The following is a 23,157-nucleotide window of genomic DNA, read 5'->3' as shown; positions in this document are numbered from 1 at the left end:
TAGATATAAACAGCCAGTTGCGAGGCAATTGTTGCATTCATCATGGATCAATCGACTAATGGTACGGCCACACCAACCGCGTTACTCGCGTTGGATAACGCGAGTAACGCGCCTAACCTGACGCTTGATCATTGTGTGTCACAAAAATGGTTCAACGCGCCCAACGCGCCTGTGGCTGCGCTAGAGTCCGAGGTAGGAAACCCAAACGCCGCCGTGTTTGGGTGCATGATAGAGTTTAGATCGGGTTAGATTAAATAATCTCGGATATAAATAACGATCTCATCTCATCGTCATCCGTTTATCCGGGGTCGGGTCGCGGGGGGAGCAGCTCAAGCAGGGGGCTCCAGACTTCCCTTTCCCGGGCCACATTGACCAGTTCTGACGGGGGGATCCCGAGGCATTCCCAGGCCAGTGTTGAGATATAATCTATCCACCTAGTCCTGGGTCTTCCCCGAGGTCTCCTCCCCACTGGACGTGCCTGAAACACCTCCCAATGGAGGCGCCCAGTGGGCATCCTTGCCAGATGCCCGAACCACCTCAGCTGACTCCTTTCTAAGTAAAGGAGCAGCGGCTCTAATCCGAGTTCCTCACGGATGACTGAGCTTCTCACCCTATCCCGAGACGCCAGCCACCCTTCTGAGAAAACTCATCTCGGCCGCTTGTACCCGCAATCTCGTCCTTTCGGCCATCACCCAACCCTCATGACCATAGGTGAGGATAGGAATGAAGATTGACCGGTAGATCGAGAGCTTTGCCTTGCGGCTCAGCTCTCTTTTCGTAACAACGGTGCGGTAAAGCGAACGCAATACCGCCCCCGCTGCTCCGATTCTCCGGCCAATCTCACGCTCCATAGTACCCTCACTCGCGAACAAGACCCCGAGGTACTTGAACTCCTTCACTTGGGCTAAGGACTCATAAATAACGATAATCGGGTTAAATAACTTCGCATGGTGTGTCTGGTGTGTTTCCAGCATTCGTAGTGTTGATCAGCAGAGAAATAGTCCGCCAAGACGTTGAGGTTGCTTAGCAACCAGAGACTCTGTCCATGCAAGTGAACGGAGCGTTCACTCTTCGTCATAACTATCAAACCAAACATCCTTCACATTCACCGAGCGAACATTATGAAAGTAAAATGCACATTTCTCGCTAAAAATGTTTCCATAAACGCATTTAATGGCGTAACTATGTTACTATTTCCACCCAGAATAAAGAAAGATGTCGGCCGTATGCTTCTGTGCAAGGGTCACTACTCTCTGTCAGTGACGTCGGGTCAGGCTCCACGCTGATTGGCTATCGTGGCTAAGCGTCACGCGTTGGAGCGTTGAAAGTTCAATTTTCTGAACTCCGGGCGTTGGTGCTTTACGGCACAGACCCCCAAACACGGAACCGGCTCGATATAAACACAAGTAACTAAGGGATTGTTATATTCATCATAGATCAGCCGACTAAAAAGAGACAGAGAAACCCAATGTCGGAGGAACAGAAGAAGAGAAAAGGGAGACTGACCGACAGAGAGGCCAGACACGAGTAAACGTTGGGCAAGCTTTTCAGGAATAGCATAAACTGAAAGAAAAAGAAGACTGCAAATCAGACGCCGACTCGGCCGTGTTGCTTTTGAAATTGAAAGTACCCTTGGGTGAACTTTGTCTTCGTGGTATTCTTGATGTTGATAGTCTCTGTACAAATGTGTTTGCTCAACCATTTTGTTGTGAGCCCTGTAAAAATTGTTTTCTCGACCGTTTTGTTGTGAGCCCTGTATGTTTCTAGCTTGCTTGGTTGCAACCATATAAACACCTTTGTTTCCATGGGTGTTTTGCTGTTCGTCCGTCTCGACCCCCAGATACAGACTGAATCCCCGAATCCAGGTTCTTGTTTATTTAGATTATTATGTTGGCCAAACCTCTTACACTGATTGTTCTGTTCAACCTAAGACATAACAATTATAATCTAGGATATAAATTCTCCCCGTCAACTATAAAAAAGGATGGATTTATGTTTATTGCAATACAAATACACCATTTTAAAAATGTATAACCTTGCCTACACTTTATGAACATCTACTTCGGACATGGCTCCACGCATTCACCGGCTTCTTGGAAAACAAATGCACATGGCTCGCGTAGAAGTGCATGGGGAAGGGTCGTCAACGAGTTGTTACGACAGTGTTGTGAAATATCTACTACGAAGCTGTAGGGGGCGCTGTGTGGAGAAATGTGCGTGCCAAAACCAAGAAAACAGCGAAGAAATGCCCGAAGTTGCATAGTGGGCCTTTAACAATCCCTCCTTGGTCATCTCAGATGACCATACAATAATATTTTAAATCATAAACACCATTTACCACACCGAAACATAGTCAAAGTAGGATAAATCATCAACACCACCAACCGAGTGGGAAAACTCGGTTTTTACCGAGTAAAAACCACCACGGATTACCATAACACTGTAACGGCATTCGCCCTGATGTGTCTCATAGGTAATACAAGTCATATTAACAATACAACAATGAACATATATCCTGGTTATCATACAATCATATGGTCAAACAGCACACAAACAAAAGTATCCATAGAAATCCTAAGCTAATACTTTTTGGTTATGTGCAACAAGGTCATACAATTTTCAACATTTCAACATTCAAAGTAAAATTAGTAGTCATAATAAAATTTTAAAAATTCAAGATTATTGATAGGCTAGCATGGATTTGGGTGGTTCAGGTGATCTTCGTGTATTGGTGCGCTGTTGCATGTGGGTGGTTTTGGACGTTGTTATTATCGCAGCCATTGCACTCGCAACCAAGCAACACTACACAATAACAAACATAGCCTGGTATGGTTGTTTAAAAATGTGTTATTCAAGTAAATCCGGGATAGTGATTATCTTATATACAGGCGCTTCTACTAGAATAGTATAGGTGTTGACTATTCTACATATTACAGCTGGATAGGGTCGGGCTCCTCAGGTGATGTATCGTTCACTTTCATCGGATCGTATCTGATCCCCATGTAAGCCTGAATGGCACTTGGCGCTTCTGTAGCGCCCACTGCTGTGGTGATCAGCAGATGCAGTAGCCCTCGTGCACAGGGAATACAATGGCAGCCGGTGGCAATTAACACAATCTCTGCATTTATTCCCGCGACGGGCACTTACTGGATCATGCCTTTCCACCTCCCAAACATATTCTCCATCCATCCTGTGAAAGGGTCATTAATGCCGGAGTTCTCTGCCAATTCTAACCTGAGGGATTGTAATTATGCCAGCGGTCACCAAACCATTCGGAGCTGTGTTATTGGGGATAAAAGTACAACATGTTGTGCCTATCATCGCATTTACCCCTCCTTGCTCTGTCAATAACATATCCATATCTATATATATTCCTTTTAACCTTATCTGGTAAACTGAACGAACTGTTGCTGATTATGATACATGTAATTTATCCAAACAATATATCTATACATTTTTTTTATTTTTTTTTATATGGTGGACAACCAAAACAGAACCGATTCAAATCCTGCCGTTATTTGATTTCCTCATGTGACTGTTACTCCTTGCTCGGCGGACGTAGTTTGTAGGCTCCGGGTGTGTCTGCATCTGGTTCTGGAACTTTTGTTTCTATTGTAGAAATACAAACTCATGTACAGCAGTTAGTTGTTCAAAAACATATTTCCTTTAATTCTATTTTTAATTGTTCTGATGGAAGTCCATTATGGGACCCTTGAAATGTAAGTGTAAGCATGAATCTAACCGTAAGTATTACGTGCAAAGTTAGCTGTGTCAGAGTGATACACGGTACTCATCTTGCTTCTGGAAACATTGGACCTGAAAATTGCATGCGTTTCAAATATGTTTGTATTATAATTGATAATGCCTCATTTGTGTTCCTTCATCTAACCAATTCTATTTGGTGCTTGTACAGATTTTAAATTTTTGTTTTGATTCCTTATTCTGAGCTGATTTCAACCTTCAACCTTGATTTAATATTCACACTACATCCCTCCTTGCGCATTGCTTCAGCCATGCGCATTAAATTAACCAATCCTAACAACGGTGTAGTGCAACCAAGTTGAAGTTCCTTTCCTTAATCATCTGTACATAAACCAATCTATTGTGAAGAGAAATGAAGACCAGTACATACAAAACCAAAGGTCGATAGTGGTGGGTCTATGCAGCCGTCTTGAGACCACGCTGTTCTTAAATGCAGTAAACCGTAAATGTTTTATGATTCAGTATACCTGTGTGTCGTAACTTATCAGAGTAACAAATATCAGACTATGAAACGCTGACGTTGCATCAAAGTGTTACAGCAGTAGCAGTGGCATTTGAAAGGTGAACCCACTACTTCTGAATCTAAATTGAGCCTATATTGTCCCTGGCGAGCAGATGTATTGCTAATCCATTTCTTATCTACAAACCCAAAAAGATGAAAAAAGGGAAATAACAATGTTAAAATGTGTATGTTCAATATCACTTCTTTGTAACCGTATCTGGTTCTAACAGTTACCTTCATTATACTACCCGATTGTCCTACACTAACTATGTATATTGGATGACCTAATCTTTAAAACGCAGTTTTATCTTTACTTATTTATAGCTATACATGTCCCGGACACGTCCATTACTATTTCCAAAACTGTTTTTTTTAGCTACGCAGGTCCCAGACCTAACTATACCATTACATGAACAGTATTTATTATGATAATTATCTAGTTTTTTGTTGGTCAACATCAAATCGATACATTAATTCAACCTTTTAATCCTGACCCACTTGTATTCTCCCCGAAGGAGCCCGTGATTGTGAACTCTCCCGGAGCCTCCCCATGAGCTCCACCGTCACCTCACCAGAACCCGCAGGAACGATCAGTCAGTCGTCGTGGGCTTGGAGGCTCCCAAGGAGTGCCACAATCCAACGTCTGACACCAAGTCTATGGGGGGAATTTTGAGCCAGGGCAATTAAAACTGTCTAAACTAGGTAGAATAAGAGTCATCCGAACTCACAACAATCATGCACATCTGGGTATTAAATATATGGTGATATTCTAAAACAAAACAAAAACTGAACCTAAAAGAAAAATTCAGAAGTTATTGGTTGAACCAAATGTTATTGCAAGTTAATTATAATGAATCATTTTCTAATTATCTTATAGTTTTATATGTGGTATGCTTTCAATATCCCCTCGTGTATGTAACAGTCGAGTAATCTCCATTATCTTGGTGGCTCTGACACACACGAGAGGACATTCACGCATGGTATATGAATCCACCATTTGTTTTCATTTTATATTTTTACTTATTTTTATTTTCATTTTAATTTTATCTCTATGTACACATTCGTAAGAAAAGCACGAACGAAGATGCATCATAACATGCATCAACAGACCTAAAAATAAGCATATTATTCAACAATCTGAGTCCTCAGATGGGATTTCTCCCTGCGGAGCCCTGCATTCTCTAAAGGGTCCGCAGATAGGTCCGCTGAGTGGCCAGGAGTTCTTACACATTCAGAAGTGTTGCTGAGGGCAGCTGCCTCACAACAAACCAAAAGCCTTTGTTAACCATATGGTCATCTAAGTCATCATTCCTTAAGATGTCATAAATATGGGGTTGGCCGTTCCTTATCACTCGCCTCTCTGCGCTTCCCTGGGGATCAAGGATAACAGGCCCAAACCCACACAGGATAACAAAGGAACAGAGTGAGAACTGATTTCTACTAACCTTAAAGGATTACATTTTAAACAACCCTGCAGAATAACAGGGTGAGAAGACCACATGGGTAAACACAAACATACAAAACTTAAATTTGAACATTAACAAAATATCTTAATATTAGAAATCTGCATTTCAATATCAGGCATCATACTTCTGTTGTTACTGGAACGTTGTCAGTCGGGGTTCAGTCGGGGACAGTCGGGGTTATGTTATGGCTGTGCAATTCGCTTGACCATTAAATTGGTCGTGATATATTGTAATAATCGAGTATCCACTGTCTACATAGCCCGTCGTGTAATGAAAAACGTAACACGTATATTGTTAATCAAAATTAGGATGAATTATGGATTATATTTTATACTACTTATGTAATTTAATTGTAAATATTGCCAATTATTAACCTTAGATTACGTGAAGACTTTTATTGAAATGTTATTTTCATAATTTGTAAGGAAATATATTTTAATCTTTCTTATTTTGGTACTCTGGACCTCATCAGGTCTGTTGAACTATGCATTTCTACCGCATGTCCTCAGAATCCTCTATTTGGGGGGGACTCTTCTGCTCTCCTACGAGGCAGGTTATCCCAGAACTCTCCTAATAAGAATCCCCAGGCCTGGATAATCCCCGGACTTCTGTGGACGAGCGGTATGCATGCTATGGACAACTTTAAAGGCTAACCGTTCATGATGTGGAGTCTAGATAATTATTCCTATTTTAAGATCACCGTGTAACTGTCGTACAGGGATCTGGTTGATGTAAGACCCCTGGGTTGGTGTCCTTTTGTAGGACTTCTTTCGGTTCTGGAATCCGGCTTTCCTAATTGTTGAATACAAGATAATGCATGCATATTGGTGATACGATATTATATCTACTGCAATCGCTCCAATGGAAGCAATAGTTTACCTTTGAACATCTCACGCAGTGTTATTCAGTTTATTTGTATGTAGTAGCTGATTATAGCAGAATTTAACCCATGTAGATTTAATATTCGCAAAAAATGTATTGTAATTGTGGCTACAGCGGTTGAGCTAACCCCCTCCTTGGGCACCGTTTAAAACCATGTGCACCATTTATTAATTAGACATATTATTCTAGCAGTTGAACCCCGTGTCTATTTGAACCAGCCTGGTTCTCTACCTGTCTTGCTACACAAAACGCATGTGGAATAGACAGAAGGGCTCAGCAACCTGAAAAAAATTATAATTACTGTCAGTGTTTGGCATTCGTTCCTGCTTATACTGCCATTTCCTGGAGAGAGAGAGAGAATTAAGATCAATGCACAGAAGTTAAACGATGAGTGTTGGGCAACTTGTAATGCTTGTGTTGCCACCTCCTGAAGAGAAAAGAGAATTAAGATCAATGCACAGAAGTAAAATGATGATCGTGGGCAACTGATCGTTGTGCTGCCACTTCCTGATTAGAAAAGAGAATATTTTAAGTAATGTAAACGATGAGTGTTGGGCAACTTGTAATGCTTGTGTTGCCACCTCCTGAAGAGAAAAGAGAATTAAGATCAATGCACAGAAGTAAAATGATGATCGTGGGCAACTGATCGTTGTGCTGCCACTTCCTGATTAGAAAAGAGAATATTTTAAGTAATGTAAACAATTAAAATGATGAATGTCGGGCATCCATTACTGCTCGGGTTGCAAAGGCCTGACGAGAAAAGAGAACAAATTTAGTACAAATGCAAAACATTTATAGATCGTTTAAACTATTAATGTTGGTGAATCAAAAAACATTGATTACAACCTACACAAATACTTGTGTGTGCGATATTAACAAGGGACTGGCTTTCCGTATTTCAGCACCCAGACACACAGACCCCCAAATATACAAACAAATATACTAAATGTACCTTCTTTCCAACACATGACTAGGCGTTAGGGGTGGGAGGGGGCAAGAGGGAGAAAGAACAATAAGATAAGACTTTAATTTAACTGACAATAGGAAGGGGTTTAGCCTCCTTCTTTCAGCAATATGAATAAGGGAGTGTGTGGTAGAGAGCGTTTGAAGATACAGCCTAGGTGTGTTCCTCTTTAAGTTGCAGGGCTGTGTGATCTGCAGGGAAATCAATAGGTCTTTGTCTATCAAGTTGATGTGGCATAGGGGGTGTATAGAAATGTATTAGATCCCTCTGATTCAGTATGAATGTTAAAGTCAAGAGGGGTTTTGAACGGCTGTTTAATGCGTTACCCTATTGTTGCAAGGCAAATTTGGTCTCGTCTGGTGGGGGCAGACAATTAAGGGGATTTTTGAGCTGGATGAGGGGAGAACAGTAGATCGGCTTCTTGAAAAGCAGGGGGTTGTCCAGTTGGGACTTATAATAGTTATATTATTGTGGTACAGTTGGAGATGTTGAGATGTAATTGTGAATAATCTCGTGTTAACGAGTAGGGGGCACTATCAAGAACTTCAAATATGGCGGAGGGGCAAACTACATACGTATCAGCCGATATAAGAAACTTTCTGAGTTCTATCTGTCCTCCACTATGGGTCTCTGTGAAGATCGAGCCACAATAGAACATTAACGAGAGTTCCAATCATAAAAAAAAAAACATGAATGAGACATAGAGAGTAAGCAAGTGGTATAAATATTGGTTGGATGTTCTCGAGACATGTATTGCTTATTTCGGGGATTTTCACGGCATCTTGACGGGGAATAAATTATGCTCAGGGCCGGCTTGCAGACGCCTCGCGGCCACTCTCATACCTATGGGCCGGTCCAACTGACCTCGCTGGCCGGGCGGGCGGCCGACCGGGAATTCTCCCGATCGTCCCGACGGCCAATTCGCCTCTGCCCCACTGTATTGATGCATCCAAGGTACCTGAAGGACTGGGTGTTACAAGCAGACCATTTATGTCTTCTATTGCATCGCTGGTTGATGTTCCTGTGAAGAAAAAAAAAGAGTGAGTTTCACGATTTTCACATTTGAAAATGTTGAATAATAGCTGGGCTACCTAATGTTGGTGTGGCAGACACCGTATTACTGTGCTCAAACAAGAAAATATGCAGTAGGCCTAGTATAAAATGAAATACAATAATAGTTCTTACCTGATGCTCTGACAAGCACCCGACGCCTCTCCTTAGCTTGAGTTTCATATCCCAGCCATTTCTCAGGAATCGGGTGTTCCGCTGTTGGCTTCCCATCCACACTGACTGTGTGCCCGTCTCCGATATGCTAAATACCTGGCATATATTCAGTTCATGTTCTTCTGAGCAGTGATGGGCAGTAATGCGTTAGAAGTAAGGCGTTACTGTAATCCAATTACTTTTTTAAAATAACGAGTAAAGTAAGGGATTACGATTGCAAAAATAGTAATTCGATTACTTTTACTTTCCTGCTAGCAGACTGCGTTACGAAACCGTGATTTATTTTTGCCATAGACAGTAAAATAATTTGCAATTTTGCCGTATTTGCTTTGTGAGACAATGGCGTAGCCTATAGTAGGGCTGCACAATATATCAAATTTTTATCCCGATGACGATATTGGCTTCCCACGGTGACATGTTGTGTTCTCGCGATATTTTCGTGATATTTTTTTAAAATAATGCTTAAAATAATGCTTTCGCAAAAAAAAGGAAAACGAAAAAAGACACTCTACCTCCGCTGCAAAGCAAACCAAGCGCTCCCTGTACACCTGCGGTCTGCGACTGCGTGAGTACATCGGCGGCGGCGCGAAGCCTGGAAAAGACAGATTACTTTGAAAGACAAACACAATTAGGCCTACAATGTTTGACGCAGTTGAGGTCGAAGAGCTCGTCCCTCGTCGCGGATCTTCTTCCGTTCAACAAGTCCGCAAAATTTTACGACCGTATAGGTCGTTTGTACTGCCACGGATTACGACCCACTGGAGCGTATCATAAACACTTAACACTTTATTATACTTACATTACATACCCGGTATCACGCCAAGGCGTAAAATAGATACGTCTGTCCACATTGCAAGGCGTGTTCAGGGTCACGCTTTGCCTAACCAAAGCGTCACCCTGAACACGCATCCTTCTCCATTCGAAATGAATGGGGGAATAGCACCAACAGCGATACGTTCTCCTAGCATTTGGTGAAATTGTTACGTAGCCATATTAATCGTTATTATCTGAATGGGAAATGCAATATTTTAGGATTGATTCACCGTTAAACGTGTTTCTAATAACATTTCTAATAACATTTCTAATTATATTTCTATTTCTTCAGTCAGTGATTGTGTCTGATCTTTAGTTTTATAGTTATTAGGAAGATTTAATCGGCTCGCTCGCATGTTTCAACGACGTCAGGTGGCTAGGGACGCTGCTTTCGCTAAACTAGCAGCTCACGTGTTTCCTGCGTTTATGTTATTAAACCGTTACTTTATGTAACTTTTAATGATATTGTAATAACCACAGGCGAGGTATTGAGCGAAGTAAGCTTGATAGGAGGTTTATTGGATTCCACAATCGGACAGGCAGGCACAGCTCCACCGGAAAACTACAACAACCACAACTCCCGCCCGGAAGGAAACCCCCGGAACCCCCTCTCAGAAGGCCCGCCTCTTCCTCCCAAACCCTGTGACGTGAAACACGTTTATCTGAGAGCCAACAGAGTCGCCAAAAGCATACGTTGACAGTGTACGTTTTCGTGAACACTGGATTACGTCGCATTTCAACATAAAATAGCGTGTTAGCACCATGGTTAGCACACACACACACACACACACACACACACACACACACACACACACACACACACACACACACACACACACAATGCATTTCGCTGCTAAAACAACAACTTGGGCTGCTTCTAGGAGATTTTGGGTGGATTTTGAACGGTATGTGGGCAGGACGTTTTTTGCAGGCAGGACCTGGCAACCCTGCGCTGTTGCCCGAGGTGCAGAAATGCTCCGGAACAGATCTGGATCCACCATGGCCAAAATAATTGTCATGAATAGCATGAATAGATTCATGCATTATCATTCAACTTGAACATGTGTTTTTACAGTATAGAGTGGTGAAGGGATGACGTATGTTGGCCAACCCGGAAGTGAGCGTCGACCTGGGTTTCCCTTGACAAAAAGCCAACGGGTTTTTCCATTGGATTTTGGATTATAGCAGAAAAATTAGCATCTTTGAAGCACCTCCACAAAAACTGAAAATAAATAAAAATAACTGTGCTCCAAAGAACGAAATGTAAACCAATGCATTCTGAATGGGAGTGTTTCTCCGATTTTTCCATGCTACACAGAACGAAATGTAAACCCATGCAAATAAAGACTTCATGGTCATAATAATTTATATATCATTAATCTCCTGAGGGTGGTATTCTATTTTTTTCAACGGGGCTGCATCCAGTCACTCGACCGTCATGGTTGCTATGGTGGTTGTTATCGACCGCCCCCTCATACTCATGGCTCTAAAAACCACGCGGCAAAGGAGCTGCCGTAAATTGTGTTGTTTTTGTCGTAGGGTCCGATGGTTAAAAAAATAGACAGATATTCCAATGTATCCTTAAAAGGCAGCTTGGATGTTTTTATTTTCTGCTGTTTAGACTTCTTCTATAACCTATTTTTGAAAGCAAAACACCAAGCTCATTGATTTAACGAGGCAGGGTTATTTGAAACAATTTATTAAATAAATATTTGTGAGAGGTCATTCCATCTCCTGAGTTTGCTTCCTATTTATGTCTAGTATACACCCCTACTGTCCACAAGCATCCCCCCCCCCTCCCCATATGGATTCAGAGAATTGTTGCCACGTCCCAGTGGTGGAGGTATCATATATGAAAGAGGGCATTCAATTATAGCCTACTACAATGATCAATTAGGAGGCTGAAGCCCTAAAGGAAATGATGCAATAGGTGACTGAGTCGACAACATTTAAGTAAGCTCTACCTTGGGGTCTCTTATATATCAGGGGGTCTGAAAGGACGCATACGCTTCAACCTGTGGCTCCAGCCCGACAGGAAATGACTCAGCAAGTGCTCCATCTCTTTGCACCTCACCCAGCGGCTCGCTTGCAAGATTTTGGCCTGAAGTTCTTCCCAGACCTACACGCCATCCAACATGCATATCTGAGAATCAGCCCTCTCTTTAATAATGACAAAAAGTTATTAGAGAAATACACGGTGCCGGCTCCTTTTGACCCCAGACTTCAAAAACGTGGCCACAGGCCAGCTGTGTCTACACACCTTAAGCCACAAATGTACACCTCCATCTCACAAAAAATGAGGACTAGAAACTAACCTCTGTCTTATGTACATTTACTGTACTGTTGGAGGTCACGCCCCTTTTCCGGCCTTTTCGAGATAGCTAGGGATCCTAAAATGTTTACACACATTTCCCGGGGCCCCGAGAACGACATACCCGAGATTTGGACTTCTAGCCCTTAGAGAAAAAAAGTTTTCCCAAATGGACTGTCATTTGGACAAAGCCCCTCAGAAGTGTTGCCTGCAAGACCTAATGGTTCAGAATGTGGTGGAAAAACAGTTTTTGAGATAGGAAGGTCCTACCGCCCTGAAATTTGAATACCTTATTCTAGGGCCTAACTGGGACCCCCGCACCGAAACACCGGTCGGACCCCGAGGGCAGGAAGGGGGGGTCCTTCCTGCCCGAAACTTGGCCCAGTCAGACCCCGAGTTCAGGAAGGGGGGGCCTGGACTTTCATAATCTTCGCTCGGTGAATGTAAAGGATGTTTGGTCGGATGTTATGACGAAGAATCATAATGTGAATGGGAATATTCTATAAATGTCTTGATATCATCTTTCGTCCCAACACTTCTGCTGCAGCATCTTAAAGTCTCACTCCGAGAACCTTAAAATATGAATCAATCCATTAGAAGTATGAAAATATCTTCCCGGGGGCGTAACGGAGCAAACAAGGTGTCCTTTGACATCTACGTTTCGAGGCGATTGCAACAGTGCCACACATGATCATATTTGAATATGTTTCGGGGTAGTAATTAGCTGTCGATTTTGGAGGCCTTTATCAATAATGACCAGCTATAGATTTGCTTCCCGATGGAGATTTTTGACAAATTACATGTTATTTAGCATCTATACGTTAAGCTGAGTCCAATGAGATCAAGCTCGCCCTCTTGCTACACTGAGATCATGTCCTAGACCTAGGTGCAGTGGTGTAGTCCAGGGTATACGCGGGTATACGGCGTATACCCACTTATTTTTCAGTCAGCATTGCGTATACCCACTTCTAAACCCCCCCAGATGCGCACCATTCAGTAGTATCTGCAAGCGAAATCGCGCACTTTTCCCCGGTGAAGCCATGACCCACGCTACTCTGCAACTTATTGGCCAATACTCGCTGCCTTTACTGATTAGATTGGTTAACTGTAGGCATGACGACGAATGAGCCAATCGGAGGGAGAGAAAGGCGGGTCATGCCGAAGTAAATATCGCGAAAGACAAATTTACTTTTACAAGTTTACTTTAACTGATTTTCTATAATAATCCGGTAAAATGAAGCGAGCTATCCAAACAAAAATTTCATTTGACAATTTCAAACGTCCTCGCGAATCAATATCAGCCAGCAGCTCAGCAGTTAATGTTAGCGATCGTACACCGGTACAGTTACCGTCGACGCCCGCTCTGTCCCCCGCCCCCGTCGGAGAGGAGGCTGTTTGAGACCTGGTTGAAGAGCCATCGGGCTGCCTCTTCTGTGCGTTCTAGACAGTGCAGTGTGAAAACTCCTGCAGAAAGCAAGTCTGTCTATACTGTAGTATGATCATGGTTAGAAACCCAGTACTGGGCTCAGAGAGCATATCACAGTTGATGTGTTGTAAATGCATTTATATTTTTTCTTTGTAAACTAAATATTGTTGTTTTGTTACATATTGTTTTGTTGAATAATTTGAATGATGATGTTCAATCATCATATGATATTTATATATATATATTGATATTATACATATCTAACGAGATGATTGTTGTGAAAGTGAAATAATCTAATGTTTAATCTAAGGTGAAATATGAATAAGGATGCAGTATCACTGACATGACTTTAGTATGTTATTTATTTAAATAACATACTACATAAGTAGTATGTTATTTAAATAAATGCTGAAACACCATGTTTGCCTCATCTATATTTTACATTCATGCTGGCTGCCTGTGTGACCAGTAATACCTACTGCTCCTGATCAAGTCATGTTAATTTCATAATAGTGGCACACTCTGGCCCATGCTATGTGTTGCGAATCAGCTGTTCAAAGACACCGTTTACAAAATAAATTACTGATTTGCCATGTGAGAGAATAAGTGTCATTCCAGGAATAAGGAATAGTTGTCTCTCACTAGTCTGTGGGCCAGTATTTGTTTAGTCATTTCATAATCCTTCCTCCCTGAGATCAAGCAGCAGAAATTATGTGCCAATGTAAGTAAACTAAAAAGAGTAGTCTCAAATATCACTGTTACTGTCTAAAAAAAGGGTGTTTTTCTGGGCTGCGTTAAAAAAAGGGCAAACATTTAGAGTATACCCACTTCTCCAGGGACCACTACACCACTGCCTAGGTGTACCATGTAAAAAACATGTTACCATTTGCTAGAGTGTCATGCTCGGTGTCATTGGACTCAGCTCAATGTGTAGATGCTAAATAACATGTAATTTGTCACACATTTCTATCGGGAAGCAAATCAATAGCTGCTCATTATTGATTAAGGCCTCCAATTTCGACAGCTAATTACTACCATTAAACATGTTCGAATATGCTCATGTGTGGCACCGTTGCAATCGCCTGGAAGCCTAGATGTTAAAGGACACCTTGTTCGCCCTCTTATGCCACCGGGAAGATATTTACATGCTTCTGATTGACTAATGAATTGATGCAGCTATTCCCCCAGAAGTCAGGGGTCAAAAGGTCAAAAGGAGCCGGCACCACGCCGCTTATGAGACAAAAGTTAATGTGTATTTCTCTCATAACTTTTTGTCATTATTAAAGAGAGGCCTGATTCTCAGATATGCAGGTTGGATGGCTACGGTGTAGGTCTGGGAAGAACTTCAGGCCAAAATCTTGCAAGCGAGCCGCTGGGTGCAGGTGCAACGAGAGGGAGCACTTGCTGAGTCATTTCCTGTAGGGCTGGAGCCACAGGTTGAAGCGTATGCGTCCTTTGAGACCCCCTTTGATATATAAGAGACCTCAAAGTACAGCTTACTTAAATGTTGTCGACCTGCAGTCACCTATTGCATCACTTCCTTTAGGGCTTCGGCCTCCTAATTGATCATTGTAGTATAATTGAATGCCCTCTTTCATATATATGATACCTCCAACCTGACGTCGTTGAAACATGCGAGCGAGCCGATTAAATCTTCCTAATAACTATAAAACTAAAGATCAGACACAATCACTGACTGAAGATTATGCAAGTAAAAATTATATTTCTCGCTAGAAATGTTATTAGAAACACGTTTAACGGTGAATCAATCCTAAAATATTGCATTTCCCATTCAGATAATAAAGATTAATAAAGATCATACACATTCACTGACTGAAGATTATGCAAGGAAAATGTACATTTCTCGCTAGAAATTTCATTAGAAACACATTTAATGGTGTATCAGTCCTAAAATATTGCATTTCCCATTCAGATAATAACGATTAATATGGCTACGTAACAATTTCACCAAATGCTAGGAGAACGTATCGCTGTTGGTGCTATTCCCCCATTCATTTCGAATGGAGAAGGACGCGTGTTCAGGGTGACGCTTTGGCAAAGCGTCACCCTGAACACGCCTTGCGTTGTGGACAGACGTATCTATTTTACGCCTTGGCGTGATACCGGGAGAGGGATAGCTATGCGCGTCCCGAGCAACCACGAGCGTCCACGAGCGGCCCCGAGACTTCAGAATGTCGTTATTTGCATGACCGCTAGAGGCGCTACATTTTGATACGCTCCAGTGGGTCGTAATTTGGGGCGGTACAAACGACCTATGCGGTCGTATTTTCTTGGAGGACAGGCTGGGGAAAAGGGAAGTGCTTTAGAAACTGCCGTAAAGCAGTACCTCTGACAGTATGACAATGTGTGACGTCATCGCATGTTTTTAACGCCTTTTTAGAACAGATACGTGACCTTAAAAAATGCAATATTCAGCTGAGTTTATTATCTTAGCCCCACCTTTTTGATAGCAACTTTCAAATTACTTGACAAAAAATTACATCGTGAGAAAAGTGGATTCTGAGGATAAAACCCCGTTGGCTCCCATTCATTCTGGACTCGCCTACGAGCGCCCCGCGTGGTCAGAGATTATTACTGCAACCAGTCCAGAAAACCGGAACTAACCCGCGAGTGCCCATTCTCCTCATATTAGACATTCTCTGGCTCCGGCTGCTGGACTCTCAAATCGACGCCACTTGGCCCGGGGCGGGACTTTACGTCCTGCGTCACTCGCTATGGGTGTGCATGTGTGCGCGTAGCCGTTTGTCTCAGGGATCTGTGCACGAACTCCCTTGCACTACAGGATTACGAGCGTCAGTGTCGTTCGCGATGGAGAGTGGGTGTCTGGGTGACATTCCTACAGTCTGTGATGATAGGCTATATTTCTACAAACGACTTACTATTACTAGCGATTAACATGACGAAACAACCTAAATCAACCCAAAATCCTGAGGATGCCATGGAGCTCGGCAGTGGGGTGCACAGTGTGTACTGTTCTCTGTTCTTCGAAAAAAATCCCTAGCTAACCCTAACTATTTCTATTAAACTGTGAACCATTTTGCAACAGGCAACTGTGTGTTGGTGTGTCTTATTGCTTCCAACGTCTGATTCTGCATCTTTCCCACTCCTGGCTAATAGTTACAGCTTCTGTACTGTATATCAGAAATGATCACCCTGTACCACACTGCTGACTTGTTGATGTTTTGTGAGCACTCACGCATTTCTCTAGGCATCTTAAGGTTCCTACTGGAGTCATCAAAACTTTATACTTTGTGTTATTGTAAGAAATATTGTGTTGCAAAAACACTTTGTGTCTTACCCTTACCGTTACCCTAACCTTAACCCCAGTAACATTTCTTCATCATAAACTACAACTTACGCAAAATGGCATACAAACATCCAGTCCAATATGAAAGAAAAAAGCTAGCTTCATTAAGTTATCAAACCCCTTATCCCCGCGTTAATGAGTTGTTCTCTGACCACTAACCCATCAGGTCTTAGTACATGTGATTCAAGAGTTAACCACTTGACAATCTTTAAACTTCGGTTGCCTAGAAATTGTAAAGACAGTGATGTGTGTACATTGTGCTCGTATCCGTGATGTGTGTGCAGTCCAAAATGAAAGAACCTTCATTTTGACCTTGCATCACTAGGGAATCGAACCCCCAATCATCAGTCTTTAAACGTTGGTCGTTGGTAACTGTAAACAAAGAGATCGCATTTTGTTTAACTGCTAACTAACAAACGGGTTTATGCGTTCACTGAACAAAAGATTATGGAAATAAAATACCACTTTTCCATCAGAAAAATCATCAGAACCGTTATTACCAACCCATAGACCAGGGATGCCAGGGTTACGGCCTGCGGGCCGGACACGGCCCGACTGTGTCACTCTTTTTTTTTTTTTGGACTCCGTCAGTTGGTCTGTTACTGCTGCTGGTCTGTTACGATTCAATAACTGTTCATCCCCCATTCTCTATTCCATTTCGAAACGTGTTTAGAAAACACGCATGTTTCATTAAAATTAATTCGTTAATTAAGGCCGCCACCAGGGGGCGCCCCCAACACTTTTTCCGCCCCCAACGCATTTGCCGCCCTAGGCGATCGCCTAGTTCACCTATGCAAGCCTTCAATAAATAAAATAAAAGTAATTAACAGTTTACACTTACACAATTTAAAGGAAATGTGTTTTGTTGGCACCTAGTCTATTTTGTTGCATTTCTCATTTATAAATGTAGGCTACTTGCATGGATAGGAAAATGTTAAGTTTTTAGAGGGGAGCTGTCTCCTGCTTTACGCCTCGTGCCCACTGCACCGTCAGTCAAAGGACTGGGAAGGCATGGCTGACGGATGGGGGAGGTTTCCAGGGTCGTCAGAGCCCGAGTAGTGTCACAGTGCTTAAATTTGCATACGTGATCTGATTGGATGACGGATCCGTCGCTGCCGAAAAAGTTGAAAATTTTTCAACTTTTTGACGGAGCCTTCAGCGCACAGATCCACAATGCATTGCGCGTCCGTCCCCATTCAAAGTCAATGGGGATCAGTCAACGGACGGAGGTAGTGGGCACGAGGCGTTGTAATTGTAGGCCTCATTGTGAGGCTATTTTGGGGCCAATGCAATTTATTTTTGATGCCTAGGCCTTCAAGCATAATTTAAAATAGCCTACCTATCCATGTGTTGAGTCAGTGTTTGGCCTTTTCAGGCCTTTTCAGTACGAAAGTGTAATCCGGCCCCCCAAGGTCTCACTTGAAAAAAATCTCCTGACCAATTTCACCCTGGCATCCCTGCCATAGACACTAAAAGCCAAAAGCTTTCTCACATGCACACCCATCGCGAGTGACGGCTACGCGCACACATGCACACCCATAGCGAGTGACGTAGGACGTAAAGTTCCAGCCCCGGGCAAAGTGGCGTCGACGAGTCCCCTCCGTCTGCAGGTGGTTGATGGTTGCATCTGCAACCATCTGCGGTCAATGATACTTGGGATGATCATTCAATGATACTTGGGATGCGTTGGGCCGTGAAGGATACATGTATCCTTCCAATATGGGAAAAGAAGGCTGCATTTGTCGGCCGCATTTGAAGGTGCCTTCGAAATGGGACAGCCCTTGACGCGTCGCAGGGACGCAATCGCCCTTCGAATGCAGTGCACCCTTCGAAGGATGCGTCCCCTGAATTGAGACACAGCCAAGTGTACATATAGTATCAGTATATCATTTGTAGGGGGGTTTACAGCATCGAGGGTGTCGACAGTGCCATCTGTTGGTGTCTACTGGGGAACTGGCATCACAGGCGGTGGTGAATGGATTATAAAAACATGGAAATCCTTTTTTGTCTCGCAATATTTAAACAGCATTGGTTCAGATTGAACACTCCCTCCAGGTGGACAATAACCTTTCACACACGTATATGCTTGTTCTCGGTGGGTGCTATGCAGATCGACCGGTTCAACCACCAGAGCCTATAAATGAAGCGCTGCGCCCTCTGAGGTAGGAGAAGAGATCCATCGGCCGTCATGTCCGTCAGTAACATTTCTATTCATTTCGCAATCGGGCTCATACTACCATCTATCCCTGAACCACATCATGTATTCCTCTGTTATGTGTTTAATGGGTTGCGTTTGCAGGAGGAAGAGTTCCAGAGAGCCGTGGAGGAGTGTCCTGAAGGTGAGGCCGAGCACCGAGGACCTTGGGGTCCTGTACGGGCTCTACAAGCAGACCACCGAGGGGGATGTAATCACAGGTGAGAGACCCCCCATATACTGATTATCTGGTTACTCTTAGTGTTTAAAGTTAGGCCTTGAGATCGTTTCCTCCCCTCCAATATCACATGAGAAAGACAATTGTGATCATAATTTCTGGGCACTTTGGGTAAAGCGAGATTGGTTTATACCCAGTTGTGTCCGTTTCTTTAAATAAACAAAAGTGAATGAAACCCTAAGCATCTATCTATCTATCTATCTATCTATCTATCTATCTATCTATCTATCTATCTATCTATCTATCTATCTATCTATCTATCTATCTATCTATCTATCTATCTATCTATCTATCTATCTATCTATCTAGTTACATCTATCTCTCTTTCAATCTATCTATCTAGCCTATATATTACACATCCATGCAGGATTTTTTTTGTTGTTTGACTTGGACTATTCTTAACGAATCCGCATAGAACTGATCGATTGCATTAGGCACGATTGATGATGAATATTTATAATTTATACAAACTGTTTAATATTACAAACTGTACATTTTGTGACATCTGGGGTAGCTTGCAGAGCGGCCTGGGATGCTAGACTTTGTTGGGAAGAAGAAATGGGACGCGTGGAAATCCAGAAAAGGTCATTACTTTAACAAATACAACTTTCAAACTCCAGAGTGTATTTGCATATATTTTTCCCTCATGGTATTCTTATTTTATCCCAATTCCTGTGCTTGTGAGAGTAGAATAGATTAACGCTCTATTTAAATAAATTTGGTTCGACTTTTGAATATTAAAGGCACAAAATTGAAAGCTTAATTAATGTGAATTTTCTCTCCCAACTGACTGAATTCAATGTGTCTAACCAACAGGTCTATCCAAAGAAGAAGCAACGAAAGGCTATATTAAGGCTGTTGAAGATTTTAAAGTCAAGTACGGCATCTAGGTGCTGTTCCTTACTAATCTTTACACTACATGTAATGTGATGTCTTAACCCATCCATATGTAATTTCTTTTAATATTTTGTTGGTTGTAAAATAGCCCAATTAGGGGTTTTAATGAAAAAAAAAAAATACACTTCAAGCATTTGTACTACCTCTGCAGATGGGTTTCTAAAAAGCACAAGGTTTTCATATAAAAAACATGTATTTTAGGCTACATCTTTCTGATTTGGAGAGTAGACCTTTTTGGCACAATAACAAACAGTTAGCTCTATTTCATCTGCACCAATTTAAATGCTTTCCATCACACCAGCATGTATTGAGATATCAGATGAAGAAGGACAGATGATTGTAGTAGAGCATTATCAGCGGACCCACTGGAGCTAGTTAACAGACTTTATACTGGAATAGATCGATACATAGAGATAAATGCTTTTGGGAAGGCTTCAGCTGAAAGATGTGGTTAAGGGTGGTTGAGTATAGGCCTTCTCACTGAATTATAAGGTAAGGTTTTATTGTATCAAGGTACTGAACAAGGGAAAGCAATGCATCATTGGTTAAACTCCCAGAAATAGTCATGATCCAGTTCCTTAAATTGGCACTATGTGACTTGTAATGTTACTGTTGCAGCTATTTACTCCATTAAATCATATCGGAACTGTAAAGTTTCTCAATAATAAATCGTGCCCATCTACAAGTCAGATTTTTTTTCTACAAATCTTTTTATTCTGGACTTCCTTGAATTCCCCCCCCTTCCCTCCCATTGGCATAGGGCAGGAAGGTCTAAATAGGTCAATTGTAGTGTTTCATGGAAAAAATCAGATTATAATCAAACTGATCTGTATAAACCGTGCATTGCTAATGGAAGTAAAAAGGATTCTGCATCACACACACTTTTTTTAAGAAGACCACCTCTGTAAATAATAATCATAACGATAACAAAAGTAGCCATATTTGGGGAGAGTTGAGCGTCGACCTGGGTTTCCCTTGACAAAAAGCCAACGGGTTTTTCCATTGGATTTTGGATTATAGCAGAAAAATTAGCATCTTTGAAGCACCTCCACAAAAACTGAAAATAAATAAAAATAACTGTGCTCCAAAGAACGAAATGTAAACCAATGCATTCTGAATGGGAGTGTTTCTCAGATTTTTCCATGCTACACAGAACGAAATGTAAACCCATGCAAATAAAGACTTCATGGTCATAATAATTTAAATATCATTATTCTCCTCAGTGTGTAGGGTGGTATTCTATTTTTTTTAACGGGGCTGCATCCAGTCACTTGACCGTCATGGTTGCTATGGTGGTTGCTATCGACCAGCCCCTCTAATCCTTACATGGCTCTAAAAACCACGCGGCAAAGGAGCTGCCGTCCATTGTGTTGTTTTTGTCGTAAACTATAGATTTTGGCCTGAAGTTCTTCCCAGACCTACACCGTAGCCATCCAACCTGCATATCTGAGAATCAGGCCTCTCTTTAATAATGACAAAAAGTTATGAGAGAAATACACATTAACTTTTGTCTCATAAGCGGTGTGGTGCCGGCTCCTTTTGACCTTTTGACCCCTGACTTCTGGGGGAATAGCTGCATCAATTCATTAGTCAATCAGAAGCATGTAAATATCTTCCCGGTGGCATAAGAGGGCGAACACGCTTCCAGGCGATTTCAACGGTGCCACACATGAGCATATTCGAACATGTTTAATGGTAGTAATTAGCTGTCGAAATTGGAGGCCTTAATCAATAATGAGCAGCTATTGATTTGCTTCCCGATAGAAATTTGTGACAAATTACATGTTATTTAGCATCTACACGTTGAGCTGAGTCCAATGACACCGAGCATGACACTCTAGCAAATGGTAACATGTATTTTACATGGTACACCTAGGTCTAGGAAATGATCTCAGTGTAGCAAGAGGGCGAGCTTGATCTCATTGGACTCAGCTTAACGTATAGATGCTAAATAACATGTAATTTGTCAAAAATCTCCATCGGGAAGCAAATCTATAGCTGGTCATTATTGATAAAGGCCTCCAAAATCGACAGCTAATTATTACCCCGAAACATATTCAAATATGATCATGTGTGGCACTGTTGCAATCGCCTCGAAACGTAGATGTCAAAGGACACCTTGTTTGCTCCGTTACGCCCCCGGGAAGATATTTTCATACTTCTAATGGATTGATTCATATTTTAAGGTTCTCGGAGTGAGACTTTAAGATGCTGCAGCAGAAGTGTTGGGACGAAAGATGATATCAAGACATTCATAGAATATTCCCATTCACATTATGATTCTTCGTCATAACATCTGACCAAACATCCTTTACATTCACCGAGCGAAGATTATGAAAGTCCAGGCCCCCCCTTCCTGAACTCGGGGTCCGACTGGGCCAAGTTTCGGGCAGGAAGGACCCCCCCTTCCTGCCCTCGGGGTCCGACCGGGCCAAGTTTCGGTGCGGGGGTCCCAGTTAGGCCCTAGAATAAGGTATTCAAATTTCCTATCTCAAAAACTGTTTTTCCACCACATTCTGAACCATTAAGGTGCGGCCACACCAAACGTGTTACTCGCGTTAGGGGCGTCCAAACTCGGCATTTTTGCATAGGGAACCATTGGTATAGGCGCGTAGACGCGTTACATGCGTTGAAGCGTCGCGTTAGGGGCGTTAGGTGCGGCAGACGCACGTAATTACACACGTAAACGCAGTAACGCGCCCAACGCACCAACGCCCGGAGTTCAGAAATCTGAACTTTCAACGCTCCAACGCGTGGCGCTTAGCCGCGATAGCCAATCAGCGTGGAGCTTGACCCGACGTCACTGGCAGAGAGTAGTGAGCTTGGACAGAAGCATACGGCCGACATCTTTCTTTATTCTGGGTGGAAATAGTAACATAGTTACACTATTAAATGTGTTTATGGAAACATTTTTAGCGAGAAATGTGCATTTTACTTTCATAATGTTCGCTCGGTGAATGTGAAGGATGTTTGGTTTGATAGTTATGACGAAGAGGGAACGCTCCGTTCACTTGCATGGACAGAGTCTCTGGATGCTAAGCAACCTCAATGTCTTGGCGGACTATTTCTCTGCTGATCAACACTACGAATGCTGGAAACACACCAGACACACCATGTGAAGTTATTTAACCCGATTATTGTTATTTATAT

At 42.3% G+C, this 23,157-nt stretch overlaps 1 protein-coding gene across 1 annotated transcript; it reads left to right on the top strand.

Annotated features, from left to right (window-relative positions):
• Nucleotides 1-16,179: 16,179 nt before the first annotated feature.
• LOC132455463 (acyl-CoA-binding protein-like) lies at nucleotides 16,180-20,092 on the top strand. The gene is made up of 5 exons (XM_060049326.1): nucleotides 16,180-16,186; nucleotides 18,845-18,872; nucleotides 18,978-19,093; nucleotides 19,632-19,694; nucleotides 19,927-20,092. The coding sequence occupies exons 1-5, from the start codon at nucleotides 16,180-16,182 to the stop codon at nucleotides 19,998-20,000; spliced, it is 288 nt and encodes a 95-aa protein (XP_059905309.1). The 3' UTR covers nucleotides 20,001-20,092.
• Nucleotides 20,093-23,157: the final 3,065 nt, after the last annotated feature.

Source organism: Gadus macrocephalus, chromosome 4, assembly GCF_031168955.1.
Source record: "Gadus macrocephalus chromosome 4, ASM3116895v1".
NCBI lineage: Eukaryota > Metazoa > Chordata > Actinopteri > Gadiformes > Gadidae > Gadus > Gadus macrocephalus.
Note: the sequence above shows the minus strand (reverse complement) of the source record. Positions and strands in the feature narration are given on the sequence as shown.